This window comes from Stenella coeruleoalba (genome assembly GCF_951394435.1).
Source record: "Stenella coeruleoalba genome assembly, chromosome: 13".
In the NCBI taxonomy this organism is placed as follows: domain Eukaryota; kingdom Metazoa; phylum Chordata; class Mammalia; order Artiodactyla; family Delphinidae; genus Stenella; species Stenella coeruleoalba.
In genome coordinates this window covers 33703432-33724298 of record NC_137159.1, presented here as the reverse complement: position 1 = coordinate 33724298, position 20867 = coordinate 33703432, and the positions used below count along the sequence as shown (strand labels likewise).

General features: G+C 37.2%; 1 protein-coding gene across 5 annotated transcripts in view; it reads left to right on the top strand.

The window, feature by feature from the left end:
- LOC307196112 (uncharacterized protein) overlaps window positions 1-20867 on the top strand; it is a 380928-nt gene that overhangs the window by 326273 nt on the left and 33788 nt on the right. For 3 of the 5 annotated variants that reach the window (XR_013831036.1, XR_013831037.1, XM_079940848.1), the window contains one exon: window positions 13579-13619. The exons of the other annotated variants lie outside the window; for them this stretch is intronic. Coding sequence is in view for 1 of the 3 variants with exons in the window: in XM_079940848.1 (XP_079796974.1) it covers window positions 13579-13617 (39 nt within the window). In the remaining 2 variants the exon portion in view is untranslated. The remainder of the gene's footprint in view (window positions 1-13578; window positions 13620-20867) is intronic. 5 annotated transcript variants of the gene reach the window in all.

Below are 20867 nucleotides of genomic sequence, written 5' to 3'. Positions count from 1 at the left end.
GCCGCTGAGCCTGCGTGTCGTACGGCAAAAAAAAAAAAAAAAAAATCTGCTTTCAATAGCTTATTAATTGATTTTGTAATTTAACACGTGTTCATTCTCATTCAAAACAATGTGCTTTCAATAAAAGAATCAGATTACTTTTTACTCATTCCTCATTAATGGGTTCTGGGCACAATGGCAACCTGAAGTGTTCACTGAAATCCTCATTCTCATCATCATCTTCATCATTATCATCCTCACCAACAAACTAACATTTATTAAGCACACACAATTGTGCTACACACACCACCAGCACTATTTTGTTTAATCCCTGTAATAATTTTATGAGCTAAGTACAAGTCCTATTACCTATTATAAATAAGAAAACTAAGACTTAGAGAGTTAAATTATTTCATGAACACCTAAAATGAATAAACTAGGGACACTTGATTTGTATTCATTTATGTCTCAGTCTGGAATCTCTACATAGCACTACTTTCAATGACTGACATAATAGACACTTCATGTGATATAGGAAAACCTGTATCAGCAGTCAGAACCAAGGATATAGTACACAAACAGCAGAAACTTCTAAGAATTCTGCCAGATATAGACCACATTGAAGTAAATCCAGTTCTGACCTGTACGGGAAAGAGCATATGGCCTATGAAAAGGGAGGAAGAAATACAGACAGAAGAATATTCTCAATATTTCCTGGAATAAGGTGAGTTGGACGCAAAGGATAATCCAGCAGGGAGCAAGGAGCTTGCCAATGGCGTTTGCTCCCAGCCCAAATCACCTCATCACTGATGGCCAAATGATGAGGGAGACGGAGAAGGAAATCAGGGAAGATAGCTTCTTAAAAAGAGGGAGAAAAGAGGAAATGACATAAAAGCAGACTAAAATTGCAAAATACTAAAATTGGCATGAATGGATTAAAATCTCCAAAGATTAGAACCTGGCATCAAAACCCAAAATCCAACTGTGGACCCTTTCAAGTAAAAAGAAAAAATGACACCAATTCAATGCCCCAAATAGGAGACTTAGGAGACTGCTTAAAAATATGTTATTAGGGCTTCCCTGGTGGCGCAGTGGTTGAGAGTCCGCCTGCCGATGCAGGGGACACGAGTTCGTGCCCCGGTCCGGGAAGATCCCACATGCCGCGGAGCGGCTGGGTCCGTGAGCCATGGCCGCTGAGCCTGTGCATCCGGAGCCTGTGCATCCGGAGCCTGTGCTCCGCAATGGGAGAGGCCACAACAGTGAGAGGCCTGTGTACCGCAAAAAAATAATAATAAATTTTAAAAAATATATGTTATTATATAGTCAATGGAATGCCAAGCAACTATTAAAAATTACAATCTACCGGATAATTTAGAAATATTGAAATACTTCAAGATAAGATTTTTTTAGGTGAAGCATTGATTACAAAAGATATTTTGATACAGTAGGATTCTAAATTTATAAATAAAGTGTTACTATGTCTATTAACACAAAAAAGAAAATATGTGCCACTGTAGTGTTGCCTATTCTTGTAGTACTGGGGAAAATCTTTGTTCTTAATTTTGTGGCTTATATTTTATAAATTTTCTATAAAAACATAATTTATAATAAAAGTCACATTATTTTCAAAAAAGGAGAAAATTGCAGGCAGTTCACAACCAAAAGTCATCTAAAAACTAGATGAGGGCTTCCCCGGTGGCACACTGGTTGAGAGTCCGCCTGCCGATGCAGGGGACACGGGTTCGTGCCCCGGTCCGGGAGGATCCCACATGCCGCGGAGCGGCTGGGCTTGTGAGCCACGGCCGCTGAGCCTGCGCGTCTGGAGCCTGTGCTCCGCAACGGGAGAGGCCACAACAGTGAGAGGCCCGCGTACCGCAAAAAAAGAAAAAAAAAAAACTAGATGAGGCAACTTGCTAAGAATAAGGCAAGTACACTAGAAACTGGAAGAATTATGACAGGCTGTTCAAGGAAAAGACAGTAGAACAGGGAGAATACCAGCTCTTCTGAGGCGCCAGAAACAGCAGAGGTGGTTAATTCAGGCTGTGTATCTTGAGTATCTTAGTAAATAAGAAGAGTGTCCCACTAATGTGGTACTGGAAAGTGTAAGGATTTACTCAAATCGAGTTGAGAATGGGTTGAGAAAGGCTATTACTCTAAACCAAAGTCTCTCAGCTCTTGGCAGAACAAAATCAACTGCAGAACTATGTAAAAATAATGATGCTCTCAGTCCATCTCAAACCAATTAAATCAGACTCTCTGGGGCGAGAACCACTGTTTTTTCTTTTTTCTTAAGTTCTGCAGATGAATCTAATGTGCAGCCATGATTGACGACAACAGTCTAACTCAAAATAATCATCTAGTTAATTAGAGACAGTACATGTACTTTTATCCTTAATACATTCCTGGTCAAGAATTTCCTGTTAAAAATTGTCAGATGCATATGTTTTAATGTGAATTACCACACGATGAGAAGTTTTTGTCTTTCTTTACCATAAATAGCAAGCTCCTATCCAATGCCTTCGTCAACGACTTACAATCATATAAAAATTAAGTAGATCACACGTACTCTTTAGATGTGACGAAGAGAAGGAAATAAATAGACCTTAGAGGAAGGAGTGACTCCCAGCCCTCAAACAGATTTGTATTCTTGTCTGTGTCCACAAAGCTCCTGTCAATTTCCCTGTTTTATTGTGTCCTTGTGTACGTATCTCTCCTCCTCAACCCTGTGCTCTTAAGCATATCTTTTTATCATCAACATCTGGCATACAGTAAATGCTTAATAAATGTTTGTGGATTGGACAACGAGATGAAGAGCCAGGCATTATTATGATTTCTATTATATTCCTTTTAGTTCTATGAGTCTAGAATTCTATGGTAACTATTCTCAGTCTTACAAAACTTCCTCATTTTCCATCTACACTTTTATAATGCAGTTGGTTAATAACCAACTTCCCTGGTTATTTGTAAAAGCTGTAAACAATTCTGGAATATGTTGTAATGTTGTCCTCAAATGGGCATAAGGATTTTAAGGGTTATCAATGGCATTTATCAGTGCACATCATAAGCCATATTGCTTTTTATTTGCTTCAAAATTCATTTGACTTAATGAGTACCAAGTTATTTGTGCATGTTGGGGGAGGGGTGGATTGGGAGTTTGAGATTAGCAGATGCAAACTATTATATAGCGAATGGTAAACAACGAGGTCTTACTGTATAGCCCAGGGAACTATATTCAATATCCTGTGATAAACCATAATGGGACAGAATATTTTAAAAAAAGAAGGTATACATTTAAAAAAGTTATTTGTGCATGTTGAACTCTACTGTTTGGGAGTAAAAATAACTGTGGTAAACAGAGACAACACCTTCAGGTAGGTGACCCATAGATTATATGGTTTGGACTTTTCTTAATTAAAAACAAAAATCTGGAGACAAATGGCTTAGGTACAGACAAATTCAGTGTGTTCTGGGGTTGACCATGACCTTACTTCCTTAAAACCATCCATCCTCAAGGATGTCAGCTGAAGTTCAAACATTTGAGAACCTTTGTGGGTTAAGCTAATTCCATGAAACTTTAAAATTCAAGATATGGTGCAATCCGTGTGCCAGGTGGACAGTGGATCATTTTACACCAGGAGTCAAGGATTAGAAATTTCAGGAGTGAGGAAGGATGTGCTGTCCCAGCAAGCATCTGCAATCTTTATTTATATATACTACACAATGCTGGTTTAAGGTACTGGGTATTAGAAAAAGCAGGTGCTGGTTTTTTTTGGTTGTTTGTTTGTTTTAACCATAGCAGTTGTGATTAATCATTATAATGAAAAAAACATGAAATAAAATTTAAAGGATGCTGCATGACCCGCCTGTCTAAATAGGCTTTTTTAGTACTGGACTTAAAATACTTGTCAGAGAATATTCTGTGCTTGCCCTGTTGCAAATAATTAAGTGAGATCTCAGTTTCTGAAAAGCTGTTGCGAGTATAAAAATGCATGTGAATATATTTCACATATTCTGCTTCTTTCCCTTTGTTCAGTTGCTTTTCTCACTCTAGGAATTTGATGTGACCGAGCTGAATGAAGTTAAGGTCTTAAAACTTGAAATTAAACAATATTCAGTGATCTTTGTTTTGGCTTGTTCTCCACCAAGCAACTCAAATTGTATTGTTAATGCCACTGCTGGTATGGAATAACAGTAAAGCTTTATTACAGCTCGCATGTCAGTCGAGAAGACTAAAGCCCTAGTGTAGTCATATTTCAAGGCATGTTACCACGTGCATCAATCACTTCATCTGTCTTTCTTTAACAACAGTGAGTTCCAATGATTCTTCACTAAAGTCATTAATTTTTATTTGATGACTCACTATTATTTGTTGAAAGATAATGAGGACTCTTCACACCACAGAACTGTCATATGTATTATTCTGTATTCAGGAAACTGCTTGCTATGTATTAGAATATTCCATATCATACTAAAAATGTCTCAAAAAAATCACCACAAAGATTTTTAAATGTTCCCCATATACAGTTGTATATGAGTTTGGGTGAACCTTTACCACTAGAAATTATGGTAAAAATTTATCAAGTAATAAACTGATTGAAATATTTCCTTGTGAGGATATGTCAAGTAAATTGAGACAGAAGGAACAGAGAGGGATGAACTGCTAATGCTTATATACCAGGTAAAGTCCATGTTCTCCTATATCTGAATATTACCTTTTGTATCTTTCCAATAATAAAATCGGGAAAATTTTGTTATAACAAAAATGTGGACCATAGATTTTAAAAAGAAAAAAAAAGATTATTGCAAGGTGGCTGAGCAGGATACAGGAGGCTAGCTCAAATCTGACTCCTTGATAGCAAGGAATTGATCAAGATGACAGAGTAGGAGGATGCAGAACTCAGCTCCCCCAATGAACATATCAAACATACATTTACACGTGGAGCAATCTCACTGAAAACTAACGGGAAACTGGCAGAAAGACACCTGTACAACCAGGCTGTGAGAAAGATACACACGTAATCAGGTAGGAAGGGAAGTGAAGCAATCAGGTCTGGACCTGTGCCCCTGGGAGAGGACTTAGAGGAAAAGGAAAAATACAGGTGGAGACCTACCCTAGGGAGTGAGCAGTTCGAGACTGGGTGCCCTAGTCCAGGGGTCCTACAAAGGGGAGATGAATCCCCTTGGCTGGTTGGAGGACCGCTGGGACAAACAGGAGGGCTATGGGAAGCCTGGACTCTGCTCATGAGGAACACATGCTGGCTTTCCCCCAGGCAGTGTGGAGAGGGCAGAGGGAAGTCTGCTCTGGCAGCTGCTAGGTTTCCCGTGACTGCCTTGATGTGTGCCCCAGCCCGAGCCAAGTGAACACTACAGCCCTACTCGCTCCACATCACAGTGTGGAACTGGATTTAGAGCTGCCACAACTGGGGAGAAAGCTCAGCCATGGGATGCAGAGGTGACTAGGTCCCAGGACAGCCTCTGAGTGGGGCAGACCTGGCCATTGTTGGTGCTCACTCAAGCAGTGCATCCGAAGGAGCCCAGAACTCTGAGGGCAGCTGGTCCATCACAGCTGTCTGATATACTCCAAGAGGCCATGTGGGCATTACCTGCCCTGTGGTGTGGCTCCACAGCAAGCCAGGGGCAGTGGAGGGTTGGGGCACTGATTGGCTCTGAGGGAGAAAGGTGATTTGCACCTAAGACTGCTTCTGAGCAGAGCAAGGGAAACAACTGTGGGCACCTGCATAGACAGCACATTGGAGACAGTTTGGACCTCTGTCTGTAGCCAACATGAGCTGAAAGCCTGTACAGGCCCACCTTGCTTCACCACTCCCCTACTCTGGGGAAAAGGTCCCAGTGCTGGGAGAGGGTGAAACACACACTTCGAGGGAACAGAGTCTGGCCTGACTCTCGGGGCTTCTGCTCCAGCAACTTGGGATCAGACACAGCCCCTGATAGGCTTCACAGAGGAATTGACCAAACATAAATGGAGAACTAATACCTTTTCTTCTGAAACTATTCCAAAAAATCTAAGAGGATGAGACACTCCTAAATTCATTCTATGAGGCCAACATTATCCTGATACCAAAACCAGAGAAAGATAATACCAAAAAAAAAGAAAGAAAGAAAAAAAGAAAATCACAGGCCAATACTTTGTTGAATATATAGGGAATAAAGTCCTTAACAAAGCATTAGCAAACTAAATCCATCAATATATAAAAAGTATTATACACCATGATCAAGCAGGATTTATTCCAGGAGATGCAAGGATATTTCAATATTCACACATTAATCAATGTGATATACCACATTAACAAAAGGAAGGATAAAAATTATGTGATCATCTTAATTGATGCAGAAAAAGAATTTGAGAAAACTCAACATCCATTCATGATAAAAACTCTCATCAAAGTTGGGTATAGAGAGAACATATCTCAACATAATAAAAGCCATTTATGACAAGTCCACATCTAACACCATACTTAATGGTGAAAAGCTAAAAGCTTTTCTTCTAAAATCAGGAACAAGACAAGAATGCCCACTCTTGCCACTTCTAAATAACACAGTATTGGAAGTCCTAGCCACATCAATCAGTCAAGAAAAAAAAAAAAAGGCATGCAAATTAGAACAGCAGAAGTAAAGCTGTCACTATTTGCAGATGACATGATACTATATACAGAAAACCCTAAAGTCTCCACCAGAAAATGATTCAAACTAATAAATGAATTCAGTAAAGTTGCAGGATTCAAAATTAATATACAGAAATCTGTTGCTTTTCTATACACTAATAATGAACTATCAGAAAGAGAAATCAAGAAAACTATCCCATTTAAAAATTGCTTCAGAAAGAATAAAATATCTAGGAATAAAATTAACCGAGGAGGTAAAAGATCTATACTCTGAAAACTGTAAAACACTGATGAATGAAATTGAAGATGATACAAAGAAATGGAAGGATATCCCTTTCCAAAGATATCTTTCAAGCTCTTGGATTGGAGGAATTAGTATCGTTAAAATGGCCATACTACGCAAAGCAATCTACAGATTTAATGCAATCCCTAGCAGAATACCCATGATGTTTTTCACAGAACTAGAAGAAAAATTCCCAAAATTTACATGGAACTACAAAACCCCCCAAATTCCCAAAGCAATCTTGAGAAAAAAAGAACAAACCTGAAGGTATCACACTTCCTGTCTTCAGACTGTATTACAAAGCTACAGTAATCAAAACAGCATGGTACTGGCACAAAATCAGACACACAGATCAAAAGAACAGAATGCACAGCCCAGAAACAAACCCACACACCTATGGCCAATTGATCTATGACAAAGAAGGCACAAATATACAGTGAAGGAAAGACAATCTCTTTCGATAAGTGGTGCTGGGAAAACTGGACAGCCACATGTAAAAAAAATGACATTAGGACATTTCCTCACACCATATACAAAATAAACTCAAAAGACCTAAATGTAAGACCAAAACCCATAAAACTCCTTGGATAAAACAGGCAGCACCCTCTCTGACATAAATTGTACCAGTTTATGGTTTTTTGGATCAATCTGCTGAGGCAAAGAAAACAAAAGCAAAAATAAACAAATGGGACCTAATTAAACTTAAAATCTTTTTCACAGCAAAGGAAACCATCGACAAAATGAAAAGACAACCTACTGAATCTGGGAAAATATTTGCAAATGATGTGACTGAAAAGGTGTTAATATCCAAAAATATATAAACAACTCATACATCTCAATATTAAAAAATATACAAATAAAAAACAACCTGATTTTTAAAAATGTGCAGAAGAACTGAATAGATATTTTTCCAAAGAGCACACACAGATGGTCATCAGGCACATGAAAAGATGTTCAACATAGCCAGTCATCAAAGAAACTCAAATCAAAACCGCAATAAGATATCACCTCACACCTATCAGAATGGCCATTATCAAAAAGACCACAAATGACAAATGGAGAAAAAGGGAGCCCTAGTACACTGTTAGTGGGAATGTAAATTGATATAGCCACTATGGAAAAACAGTGTGGAGGTTCCTCATAAAACTAAAAATACAACTACCATATGATCCAGCAATTCAAGTCTTGAGTATATATATCTGAAACAAAACAAAACATTAATTTGAAAAGATACATGTACCTCAACATTCATAGCAGCACTCTTTACAATAGCCAAGATGTGTACTCAACCCAAGTATCCATCAACAGGCAAATGGATAAAGAAGATGTGGTGTATATATACATATATATATATATTGGGTGGGCCAAAAAGTGCCTTCGGTTTTTAAGTAAAAATAAAGACACATCTTTCATTTTCACCAAGAACTTTATTGAACAACGTATTCACCCTTTTGTTCCACTACCTTCTGCCTTTTTTCAGGCAACTTCATAATTCCACCTTCGCAAAACTTTTTATCTTTTTGAGCAAAGAACTGGTCCAGGTGCCTTTTACAGTCTTCCAGGGAATTGAAATGTTTTCCATTAAGAGAATTTTGTAAAGACCTAAATAAATGGAAATCCAAAGGTGCCATGTCTGGTGAATACAGCGGATGAATCAGAACTTCCCAGACAAGCTGTAACAGTTTGCCTGATCAACAAAGAAACATGAGGTCTTGTGTTATCCTGATGGAAGATTATGTGTTTTCTGTTGACTAATTCTGGACGCTTTTCATCATGTGCTGCAATCAGGTCTAATTGGGAGCAGTACTTGTTGGAAGTAATTGTTTGGTTTTCCGGAAGGAGCTCATAATAGAGGACTCCCTACCAATCCCACCGTATACAAAACATCACCTTCTTTGGATGAAGCCTGGCCTTTGGTGTGGTTGGTGGTGGTTCATTTCTCTTGCCCCACGATCTCTTCTGTTCCACATTATTGTACAGTATGCACTTTTCATCGCCTGTCACAATTTGTTTTAAAAACGGAATGTTTTCATTACGTTTAAGTTGAGAATAGCATGTGGAAATACAGTCAAAAAGGTTTTTTTCACTTAACTTATGTGGAACCCAAACATCAAAGTGATGAACATAACCAAGCTGGTGCAAATGATTTTCAACACTTGATTTGGATATTCTGAGTATGTCGGCTGTCTCCCATGTGGTATAACGTTGATTGTTCTCAATTAATGTCTCAATTTGATCGCTATCAACTTCAACTGGTCTACCCGACCATGGATCATTGCCCAGCGAGAAATCTCCAGCACAAAACTTCGCAAACCACTTTTGACATGTTCGATCAGTCACAGCACCTTCTCCATACACTGCACAAATCATTTTCTTGCGTTTCAGTTGCGTTTTTACCTTCCTTGAAATAACAAAGCATAATATGCTGAAGATGTTGCTTTTTCCTTCCATCTTCAATATTAAAATGGCTACACAAAAATTCACCAATTTTGATGTCTTTTTTTAAAATGCACACTGATATGACAGCTGTCACATACAATCTATCAAAATTGTTTCCAATGAAGTTAAAGACAACTAAGTGCTACTAGAGCCATCTTACAGAAAGAACTGAACAAACCTCTTGGCCAACCCAATACATATATGTGGTATATATATGCTTACATATATAATGGTGATATATAGACACACACACACACACACACACACATATATATATACATACATACATATAACAATGGAATATCACTCAGCCATAAACAATGAAATCCTGCCATTTGCAGCAATGTGGATGGACCTAGAGAATATTATGCTTAGTGAAATGTTAGAACAAGACAAATACTGTATGATATCACTTATATGTGGAATCTAAAAGATAAAACAGACAAATGTATATAGTGAAACAGAAACAGACTCACATATGTAGAAAACAAACTAGTGGTTACCAGTGGGAGAGGGAGCTGGGGAGGAGCAAGAGATCAGTATGGGATTAAGAGGTACGATCTACTATGTATAAAATAGATAACCAACAAGAATACATTGTACAATGCAGGGAATTATAGCCTTTATTTTATAATAAACTTTAATGGAGTATAATCTATAAAAATACTGAATCACTATGCTGTATACCTGAAACTAATATAATATCATAAATCAAGTATAATTCAAATAAAATAAAATGGTGATGTTATCAACTGTGAAATACATAACAATTAAAAAAAATACAAAAATACAAAAAAATAAAATAAATTTGTCTTCCATTTTTGTTCAATGTGACTAACACTATAATAAATATCCTGCACAAATATCAAAAGAAAAAAGAAAAAAAGGGAGTTTAATATTTGAAGTTCCTTACCTTCAGCTATTGATAGAGGAAACGAACCAAACATATTCACTTATGGATAACTGTCAGTACCTCAAGGAATTCATAACCATCCGTAGGTGTTTCTGACCTTCCTTAAACCAAGACTTTAAGGACCCACAACCTATATGAAGAAAATCTGGTAATATTCTCATTTAGCTACTGCATATTTCACTTGCTTTTAACCACTACAGAACAAATTCAAAGGTGCATGTTTTCGGTTCTCATGGAGTAGAAGTTGGGATTTTTTCCCCAATGTTTTTTTTTTATTAAAATTTTCAAAAATACAGAAAAGTTGAAATGATTTTACAGTGAACGCCCTTATATCCACTTACATGGGGGTATTTTTAAAAAAAACTGTGAAGTGTGCCATCTATTTTTTTTATGTAAGTAATATCACTGAAAGAGAAAAATGTATGTTCACAGACATTTAAGTATATCTGGCAATTGGGCATAGAGTTCAACAAAATTATAAAAAACTATTTAAATTAAAGGAAGATGGAGAGAAATTTATGAGCAACGTATAGTTTAGCTATGGATGGATCCATATTACTGATGGCAGAATGATTCAAATACATTTCAAATAGTACTCAGTTGAAATCAGCCATCACTGAGATATTGAGAAAAAAAGAAGCAAAACATTTTTAGGTCTTATCAAATTCTGGCAAAATGGGGATAGAACAGTGCCAATGAATTTAGCTGCAAATTATGTTTTAATGCGGTGTTTTCCAAAGTGTAGGAGATATATCACTAGTAGTATTGGCTTCTACAATAAATAATTATAAAGTGGGTGTATATGAAGAAAAATCAGGCAAATAATAGTATATATGTAACACAGACTGGTTGAAATTATACAGATAGCTGTCAAATGCCTAAAGTAAGAGAAATATTGTTTTAACGGTAGTTAGCAAACATTATTTTGAAAAATCCAATGAGAAGATATTACACATGATAAAATCCTTCAAAGAGTTGTAGGTACTACCCTTCTCTACTTACTAAAAACTGATTTCCATACTTCTCTTGTCTAAAACTTAAATATGTTCCCACAGATTTTGTTCCCAAATGAAAACTCTAAAGATGACCAGGAGTCCCATTTCCTTGAGAACACTCCATCTATCGAATGGACTATTTTTATTAATCAACAGGAGTGGGGCAAAGTATTTTAATTCCTTCCCTAACTCAATGCAAGTCTATAATTTGAAAATCTTCTTCTATAATATAAATATAATAAATTACGATCGCAAACTGAAAGTGTGATTTCTAAGCCATAAAAACAGCAGGTGGATAAATACAGGTTGTGATTGCTTAGAATATAAAGTTAGTACCGTATCACCGAAAGTCTTAAATTATTGGCACGTCACTCCCATGCAGACGATAGGAGTAAATTTCCTCATCTATCATCAAGCTGCAATAGTCTTTATAGCAAATGTAGACTCTAGGATAGGTGATTGGTGTCATCATATTCTGCAATGTGAACCATTTGAAGACAGATTTTCTTGGCGAATGAGTTGAACAAAAGATTAAATTCAACCGGAGTTTTGAATGTTCATTTTATTCTAGCATTTTTATAGAGTTTAAACAATTCAGATTTCCTCCCCACCTACCTCCTCCCTTTTGCTTTTATAATCTTCTCAATCTCTCAATCTCAATCCCTCTCTCTCTCTCTCTCACATACACATGCCACATGAGAGAAAAAAAAACCTTTCCAAAATCCATTTGTTTCAATAATTGAATTATTACAATGTTCTGCCATCTGATTTTCCTAAACTCTGTTGATGAAATAATAAAGAACTAGATTTCTATGTGAAATTTCAAGCCACTTCAAATAGTTTCCTTTTATACATTTGATTGTATTGATAGATCTTCAATCTTTATAATATTGCAGTGCTTATACTAGAATAATTAAGGCCCATCCTTTTATTATGGAGAGGCTATTTGGAGTTAATTACAAGTATCTTAGAGACAGAGACCACGATCACACTTTCCTCTCCTTGCATATATTTTGCTACTGCCTAGCAGGCCCAAGGATCAAAGTAAAGGCCATAGTCTTCTAACCCATATACAGGAACTTATTTAATGCTTCTAACAATTTTTAGTGTTTCATACTACATTTAAAAATTTAATTTATAATCTAATCCCCCAGCCAGGATCATATTAACCCCTAGCACCATGATATGGATGCTAATGGACCATGGCTAATGGACTAGAGTTTAAGTAGCCCTACAATTATCCTGCTCAACATAGATTGAGTCTGTGTAATAGAAAGGAATGTAACATTAACAGAAAGATTTGGATATTTAAGAAAAATCTGGAACTAAGAGGTAAATAATCATTGTATATTCACAGTAATTTTAGTTTCAATAATGACCAGAGATCAAGAGTTCTGTTAGGGTTGCAAGAATATCCCTTACAATCATATAGATCAGATGTCATTTTTAGTTGGACCAAAAAAAAAAGTTCCAATCAAAATATTTTAGGCTTCAGGTAAATATTTTAAAATAATATAATTCAATAAGATTCATCTGAAATTTTCTATACCCACATAGGACATGAAACCTGTTAGAATGACTAAACAATTTCCCTATTTGGGAATCCGTAATTAGAGACCCTTATTCCAATTCAATTTGATGAACAGAGAAAGGGAGTTTAATTTAATAAAACAAACCTTCTCCTCAAATTCCATGTCCATCTAATTTGTTCTTTTAAATGACAGAGCAGTCTAGCAGGAAAAAAACGAAATTCATTTTGTTCTGAGTTTTGGTCAAGCCAATGATCTTTATTTTGTAAAATGTTCAGATAAAACTAGGAGGGAAAGTCAATTTATTATCTTCTTGTTCCCAAATACCCAATCATCCAAAACATCGGATAGAAATTTCCTCTGTTTTCCATGACCAAACCCACCAAGTCCATTACAGACTTTATCACTCTACTTGAGATCTGGATCCAATTTTATCTTACTCCCTTGGGAATCTGACCCCAGTGACTGACTATATTCATCCTTTCACTTACCTGCATTTCAGACTCTTCTTTTCTACCACATTCTTTCTATCAACATTTAAGCAATTTCAAAAGTCTCTTTTGGTCTTAAAAAAATCTTCCCTTGAAACCCTTCCCCTGGTTTTTCCTCCTTTCTCTCTGCAACTCCCTCTGACTCTCCTTCTGCTGATGTATCTACTTCCTGACCCTTAAATGTTGGTGCTCTTCAAGAAAGATTCTTTACTTTCTTCTCTTCTTCCTTCATATTCTTTCCATAGGTGATCTCCTTGATATCCATGCTTTCATTATCCACTTACATATCGACATATTTCAAGTACGTGTCTCTGATGTTCTTTCAGATTGGTATCCCAGAGGCAGACCCCAGAACAAGAATTTGAATGTAAGTAGTTTATTTTGGAAATGATCACAGGAAACCCAGTCAAGGAGTGGGGAATTGAGAAAATGAAGGGAGCCAATCCAAGCTGGGTTATCAGCCAGCTTCCTCTGTGAGCTGGTGGAATTCGATCCATTGGGAAACTCTGGGACACAGTGTAGAGGAGCTGGGGACAAGCAGGTCCAACTCTGTAAAGTCCCCAGACCCCTTAAAGAATGTTGCTTTCACAAGTGTTTTTTTTCCTGTCTGAATGTAAGTTACGTTGATATACGGAGTGACTTGAATATGTTGTATTACTGTCTTTCCTTCAGTGGGGATGTAGTGTGTGTGTGTGTGTGTGTGTGTGTGTGTGTGTGTGTGTGTGTGTGTGTGTGTGTGTGTGTGTGTGTGTGTGTGTGTGTGTGTGTGTGTGTGTGTGTGTGTTTGATTCAAATTGGCTTAAAAGAGTGTATTACCCTATCTCAAGGGAAGAGGAGAGACTAGTACTTACTGGATTTCAATAACAGATGATGTGATGATGGTTAAAGTAATATGTGGCACAAGGCTTATCAGACAGATCTAACACTTTTTGAAACTATAATGGGAACTTACTGCTCCCCCCTTTCAACACGCTGCCTATCTGCTCTGCTTATCTGAGAACAAATCGCTGGCTTTTGTCCATCCCCTTGTCTCTTGTTTCCTAGGCAGCAAATCTTTTTACACAATTCCATAGCTTTTTCTCTTCTGAATGATCTTCCTAGAGCATTTTGTCACTATGCCCCCATATACTAAGTCCCTTGGCCAGAGGCAACTGAGTGCCCACATATTACCCCCTCGTGCAGCTAGAGCTGTGAAATCAGTAAAAATAATAACAATGGGTGGAAGACACCAGGGCATATGTAGGAGATAATAATACTGTGACTATAAGCATAAAGTAGATAGTAGGGGAAGCCTGAAAGATCATGCCATAGACTAACAAGGGATAGTATCATTCTGCCCGCCAAAAGATCATAGCCACACCCTAATCCAGGAGGCAGGGCAGTTTTTTGCTTATGGGGGTCAGCTGTACTATCAAACTGCTTATGTGAGAACCCCAGCTCTAGCAGTTTGCTGGATTAATTTTCCTTCCTAAAAATAAAAATAATAATGGAAACTACTTCATAGTGTTGTTATATAGATTAAATGAAGAATGGAAAAACAACAAAGTCCTACGCTATAGCACAGGGAACTATATTCAATATCCTGTGATAAACCATAATGGAAAAGAATATAAAAAGGAATGTATATATATGTATAACTGAATCACTTTGCTGTACAGCAGAAATTAACACAACATTGTAAATCAACTATACTTCAATTAAAAAGTAAATAGGTTAAATGAGATGTTCCTTATAAATCATCAATCACAGCGCCCAGCATATAGTGAACACTCGATCAGTGTAGGCTGTTGTCAATTAATAGCTCCAGCCAGCATCTGCCAGCCATGATTTTCTCCCAAGCACATGTCCTGTAAGTGACTGACAGACACTGAAGCATCTGCTCTGATGTCCTTCATCTAGCAAAAAAATGTGTAAAAAGACGGGCTCTGTTAGACATCCAAATATGTCTCATCAGCTTCTTCCAAGTCCCTGTTTAAACCTCTCCTATGTTCGGTTCCAAAAGGTATGGGGAGCCTGTCTTCCCTCTCCTTGGTAGGATCTAATATACATGGCAGTTGGCTTTGTGGAACCCTCTTTCCAAAGAGGAAAGTAGAATTGCTTTTTGAGATTTTTTTGTTTTGTTTTAATTAAATGCCATCCTGTATGCCTTGATATATTCAGTCCACTGGTAACTCCTCTCTCATCTTACACACATCTCCCTTTGGTCCTAACATCACCATCATATATGCCTGGGGAATGAGGTCCAAGGGCAACACAAGCTCTACGCCCCACATCATACATACTTGTGAGCTGCAGATCCAGACAAGAGATGTGCATTCCTGAATCCCTGGGTCCCTTTCACATCTACTCACTATTTGGTTGTAGCAGAGAACACACCCATTCCCTGCAAAGAGTTGAACCCCTGATAGGTGTTATAACATGCGGTGAATCTCAAACAGAAACAGAACTTTCAAATTTTAAATAAAAGGGAGATTCTTCTCCTCTCATTGATTTATTTAGGTTAGCAATTTTCTTATTGAGTGTTAGATTCCCTAAGTGTATACCCAAGGCTCTGAGCTCTTACTTCTAAAATTAAATATCATCAATGAAAGCAGAAATCTGCTATTAGCAATTTGAATAGTGCTGTTTAAGTAACAATATTCAACTTTGCTTTCAATGAGCCATGTAAATGTTCTTTTACTAAGGGATAAGTATAATATTTATAAGTATACACAGAAATATACATGCACACACACACACACGTGTACGTGCATTGCTTAACCATAGGTGGACCTTCGTCAGGCAATACATCACCTCTGAAACCTCGGCCCCTTCGGGGTGTAAATGCAGGAGTTGGGCACTGCAGGTACTCCCCACTGTGAGTTATGGCCTATATAATAATTTGCTCAGCTGAGTAGCAGTCTAATGATTTGCAATCAGCGATGCTTTCTCCTGATTCAGCTGATGTCTCAGCTTCTTCACAGTATTCATTAAGTAATTTTTTTGATATTTATGTTCCACTCCTGTACTTTATTTTCTAGCACTGTGGTTCGCATGTAGGAAATCCCTGACGGCTAAGTTTAATCACCATGAAGAGACTCTGTTCATTACCTATTTGTTTATGTTTTGTTCTTTGAAAACTGCCTGGAACCAAACCACGCATACTAGCCAACCTGTTGTGTTATTGTTGTTATTGTGGTTGTTGCGAAGTGGCCAGGGTGAAAGGGCTCCAGGATCAAAGCAGCGGCAGCGAGGGGCAAGGAGGTGAGGTGAAGATCAGATTAGCAGCCAGACGGGAGAAGAGAAGAACTGAAAGAAAGTAATCTATCTCAGTAGGTTTTGAACCTATCTGTTCAGGATGGACAAAAGGCATCCCTAGGGACTAGTGAACAGCTGGTGAAAGGAAGCGATGCTGTAGATATTAGACATAAGCCCCAGGCTGACTTTTTTAAAAAAATTATCTTATTGAAGTATAGTTGATTTACAAGGTTGTATTAATTTCTGCTGTACAGCGGAGTGATTCAGTTATACATAATATACACATTCTTTTTCATATTCTTTTCTATTATGGTTTGTCACAGGGTACTGAATACAGTTCCCTGTGCTATACAGCAGGACCTTGTTGTTTATCCTTTATATAATAATTTGGATCTGCTAATCTCAAGCTACCAATCCTTCCCACTCCCACCCACCTCCCCTCCTTGGCAACCACTAGTCTGTTCTCTATGTCTGTGAATCTTTCTGTTTCATAGATAAGTTCATTTGATTAGATTCCACATATAAGTGACATCATATGGTATTTGTCTTTCTCAGTCTGACTTCACTTAGTATGATGGTCTCTAGGTCCATCCATGTTTCTGCAAATGGCATTATTTCATTCTTTTTTATGGCTGAGCAATATTCCATTGTATGTATGTACAACATCTTCTTTATCCATTCATCTGTCAATGGACATTTAGGTTGTTTCCATGTCTTGGCTATTATAAATAGTGTTGCTGTGAACATAGGGATGCAAGTATCTTTTTAAATTATAGTTTTCTCCAGATATATGCCCAGGAGTGGGACTGCTGGATCATATGAAACTCTATTTTTAGTTTTTTGAGGAACCTCCATACTGTTTTCCTCAGTGCCCAGCCTGACTCTTATATGGAAGTAACAGCCAAAGAAATGGCATTTATGGGGAAATCATGTTTCCAAGTTATAAAGTAGATCAGACTCATTTCTCAAATGAACATGCTTTATTTTCTCATGACTCTTGGATTTGGGACATGCTGCTGCCTTTTCAGTGCTTTCACTTTCTTTCAGTTATTCATCTGGGGATCATAAGAATACTACTGAACTTGGCACACAGTAAATCCTTAATAAATGTTAGCTATTGTTATTCCTGGCTATATGCTAAACATTTTTTTTTTTTTGCCAGAATTCAGAAAGAGCTTCCACCAACCCAGTGTGAGCTGCAAATATGTCTACCTGTGTTATTTAAGAGGCTTTGCCATTATTAAGCTTGTTCTTTTTTTTTTTTGCTGGAAGGTGAGTTTGAACTGATTTTAGTGTGTGTGGGGTACTGGAAAATTGAATATTTTACAAATATTTCACCATGTTATTTAAAGCCAAACCTTATTGGTAACAAATAGCCAATAATTTAATGTCCCAATATTTATTAGAACCACAATCTACATTTTATTAACTCTTTTGTCAAAAGAATCTCCAGGGGTAATTCTATGACCTTAACTCTCCTGAATCACCAGATAGCAACAAAACCAAGAGGAGCAGTCAAACAGTTAGTCCACTCCATTAGAAATCCTCAGAAGATCCTGACCAACTTGCCTTTAGAAATACTACCTGGAGTCCATTTGTCCTCCTGGGCAGTTCAGTTTTCCATCCTGACCTTGCAAAAATGTTAAAATATCCGGAACCTATGCTTCTACTCTCACCCATTTCAAAATTACATCTTTGCTTTTGGTCTAATATCGGAATTTTTTCCCAAGCATCTCCCTGTGTTGCTTTGTCTCACAGCAGGTACACATGCTAATAGCCACTGCTGTTGCTGATACCATCACTTTTCACCTTACTGCTTTGATTTGTTACTGTTTTGAGTTAAATTTGGAATCCATTGTTTATTCCATTGCATACTAATGAGGCTTTCTGCCTCAAAGTTGTGTGGCACTCCCCTATTTTTCCAATGTTAGTTGTATAAAGCTGGTTTATATTAGCTGATTTTGTACACAATGACTTCTCTCTCTCTCTCTTTCTCTCTCCTTGTGTTTCTAACTTTCTGCCTCTACAACTAAAGAAAATTTAAAAAAAAAATTGAAAGCATGCTCTCAGAATTTTCACCTTATCATTATATTTTCTAGGAAGTACTATGTTCATTATCAAACATTTTTATTTAGCATGAACAGAGTTCTAGCCACTAGGCCAAGTGTTTGGGATCAGTGGGTGAAAAAATTATAGCTTATGCTGCTGAAGAGCTAACATTTCAACAGAGATGTAGTTAAGAAAATGGACACTTATTCTACAATGGGATAAATCATATAAGGCTGAGTTGAGGTGCAACGCACAAAAAGAGGAAGCCTCACTCCTTGGGTAAGTCAGGGAAGACTTCACAGTGATACTGACGTGATTTTTGAAAGAGGAATACAAGTTGGCCAAATAGACACAAGACTGCAGGTGAAGACGTTGCTAAGGAAGCAGCTGGGCCAAAGGCAAAGAGATAAAAGAAAATGGGGCACATGTGGGGAATTATAAGTAGTTGGTGTGGATAGTCTATGAGTTGAGCAATATTAAATTAAGCTAGGAAGTTTAGAGACTGATCATGAAGAATGTTGTACTTAATCCTACAAAGACTAGAGTTTCATCTGTAAGTTGAATACCAGAAGACTCACTTGGGGAGAAAATTAAAATATGTATTTCCAGAACCGACTTCCCCCCAAATTCTAGTTCAGTAGCCTGAGGTGGGCACTGGGATTCTGCATTAAAAAAAAAAAAATCCCTCTATGTGATTTTTGGACCACAGCACAAGTGAAGTCTTCAGAAGAAATCTGAGCAAACAAAGTAGTTACATAATCAGAATTTCATGTTGAATACTTCGGTGATATTCTAGTGAATGCCAAAACAACTATTTGGTCAAGTCATTAAAACTACTTATCAGAGCAGTAAAAATATTTGCCAAACTTATTGGCCAATTCAGTCTGAAAGGTGACCCAACGGTCTGACTTGGAACAATTTTAAAGCGTTTCTTTGAGCTTATAATGCTACAGAATAGTGTTATTGTGTGCTTTTGGACTTCCTTCAGTGACACAACTCAGTCTTCAAGTTTTGGTGGTTTACGTTCCAGAGATTATACTTGGGTGACCTTCAGGTTTTGTAGCCTCCATATTGGCGTTAACTGAAATGAAGCATTCAACATTGGAAACGGTATGCTTGCACTTCTATTGGTAATGATGCAAGTGACTTTGTAAAATATATGCAAACAAGCTGGTAAGCTGGTAAAACCAAGAGCTTTTTCTAGTTGTAGCTGATTTTTGAAAATTCTCTCTGGTCTGACCTCATGCAATTGTGTCTTTGTTAAATTGTTTATGTTACATCTATCTCCTAGTGTTCTTAGTACCTCACTGCATATCCCAAGCACTCAAATCTTTCCATGCTATCAAAGGTTTATTCCATGCAAATTGGAGATAAAAAATGTGATTTATTTATTAACTAAGAGTGTTCATCTCAGCACATATAGACTCTGAGTGTTATAATTAATCTCTGACCTAGAGTAGGACTCTCAAAGTTTGAAATCAAGACCCCAGTCCTGGGTTCCTTAAGACTCTTTCAGAGGCTCTGTATCGTCCTTTCTCCTCCAGCTACATATCTGTGCAAGGCTGGATTTTCTTTGTATATTTCAACAAAGACAACATATTCATCAGACTGACTATTGAAGCTGATATGAGAATTCAGTGGTCTTCTATTAAGCCAAATATTGAAGAGATTTGTAAAAGTGTGAAACAATGCCATTAATTATTTCATTTGGGAAATGTAATTGTTTTTCATAAAATATGTTATGTGATATACTGTTTATTGCTATTTTAAGTAAAATAACGTAAATTTTTTAATTTTCTCAGTTTTTATTTCTAATATGGTAAATACTGATAGCTACAGCCCACATAAATCAAAGATCCTCAGGGTTCTCTGTAATTTTAAGAGTGTAAGGGGTCTTGAGATGAAAAAGTTTGAGAAAGACTGGCTTATATAGAAAGGGGAAGATTCAAGAAAATGTAGTATGTTTGGTAGCATTCTTAGTTCATTTGAGAAATTTAATTTTGACTTGTTCTATAGTGAATCAAATTCCCTAGACTTTACTTCTAAAGACTATAGCTAGTGTAAACGTAGAAAACGTTTTTCTTCCCAACAGTAGCAGTAACTGGTAAAAATACAAGTTGATCAAAAAATGCCCAACCCTTAAAAAAATTGTTCTTTCCCTGCAGGAAATGCACGTGTGTGTGTGTGTGTGTGTGAGTGAGTGAGAAGGACAAAGAGATGAGACTGGAAGGGTTGGGACAGGGAAAAAATAGATTTCCCAAGTTCCCTACCAAATGGATGTTTTATTGCTCTATGTGGCCATCCTAGGCCATGCGCCCCTTAAAGGCAA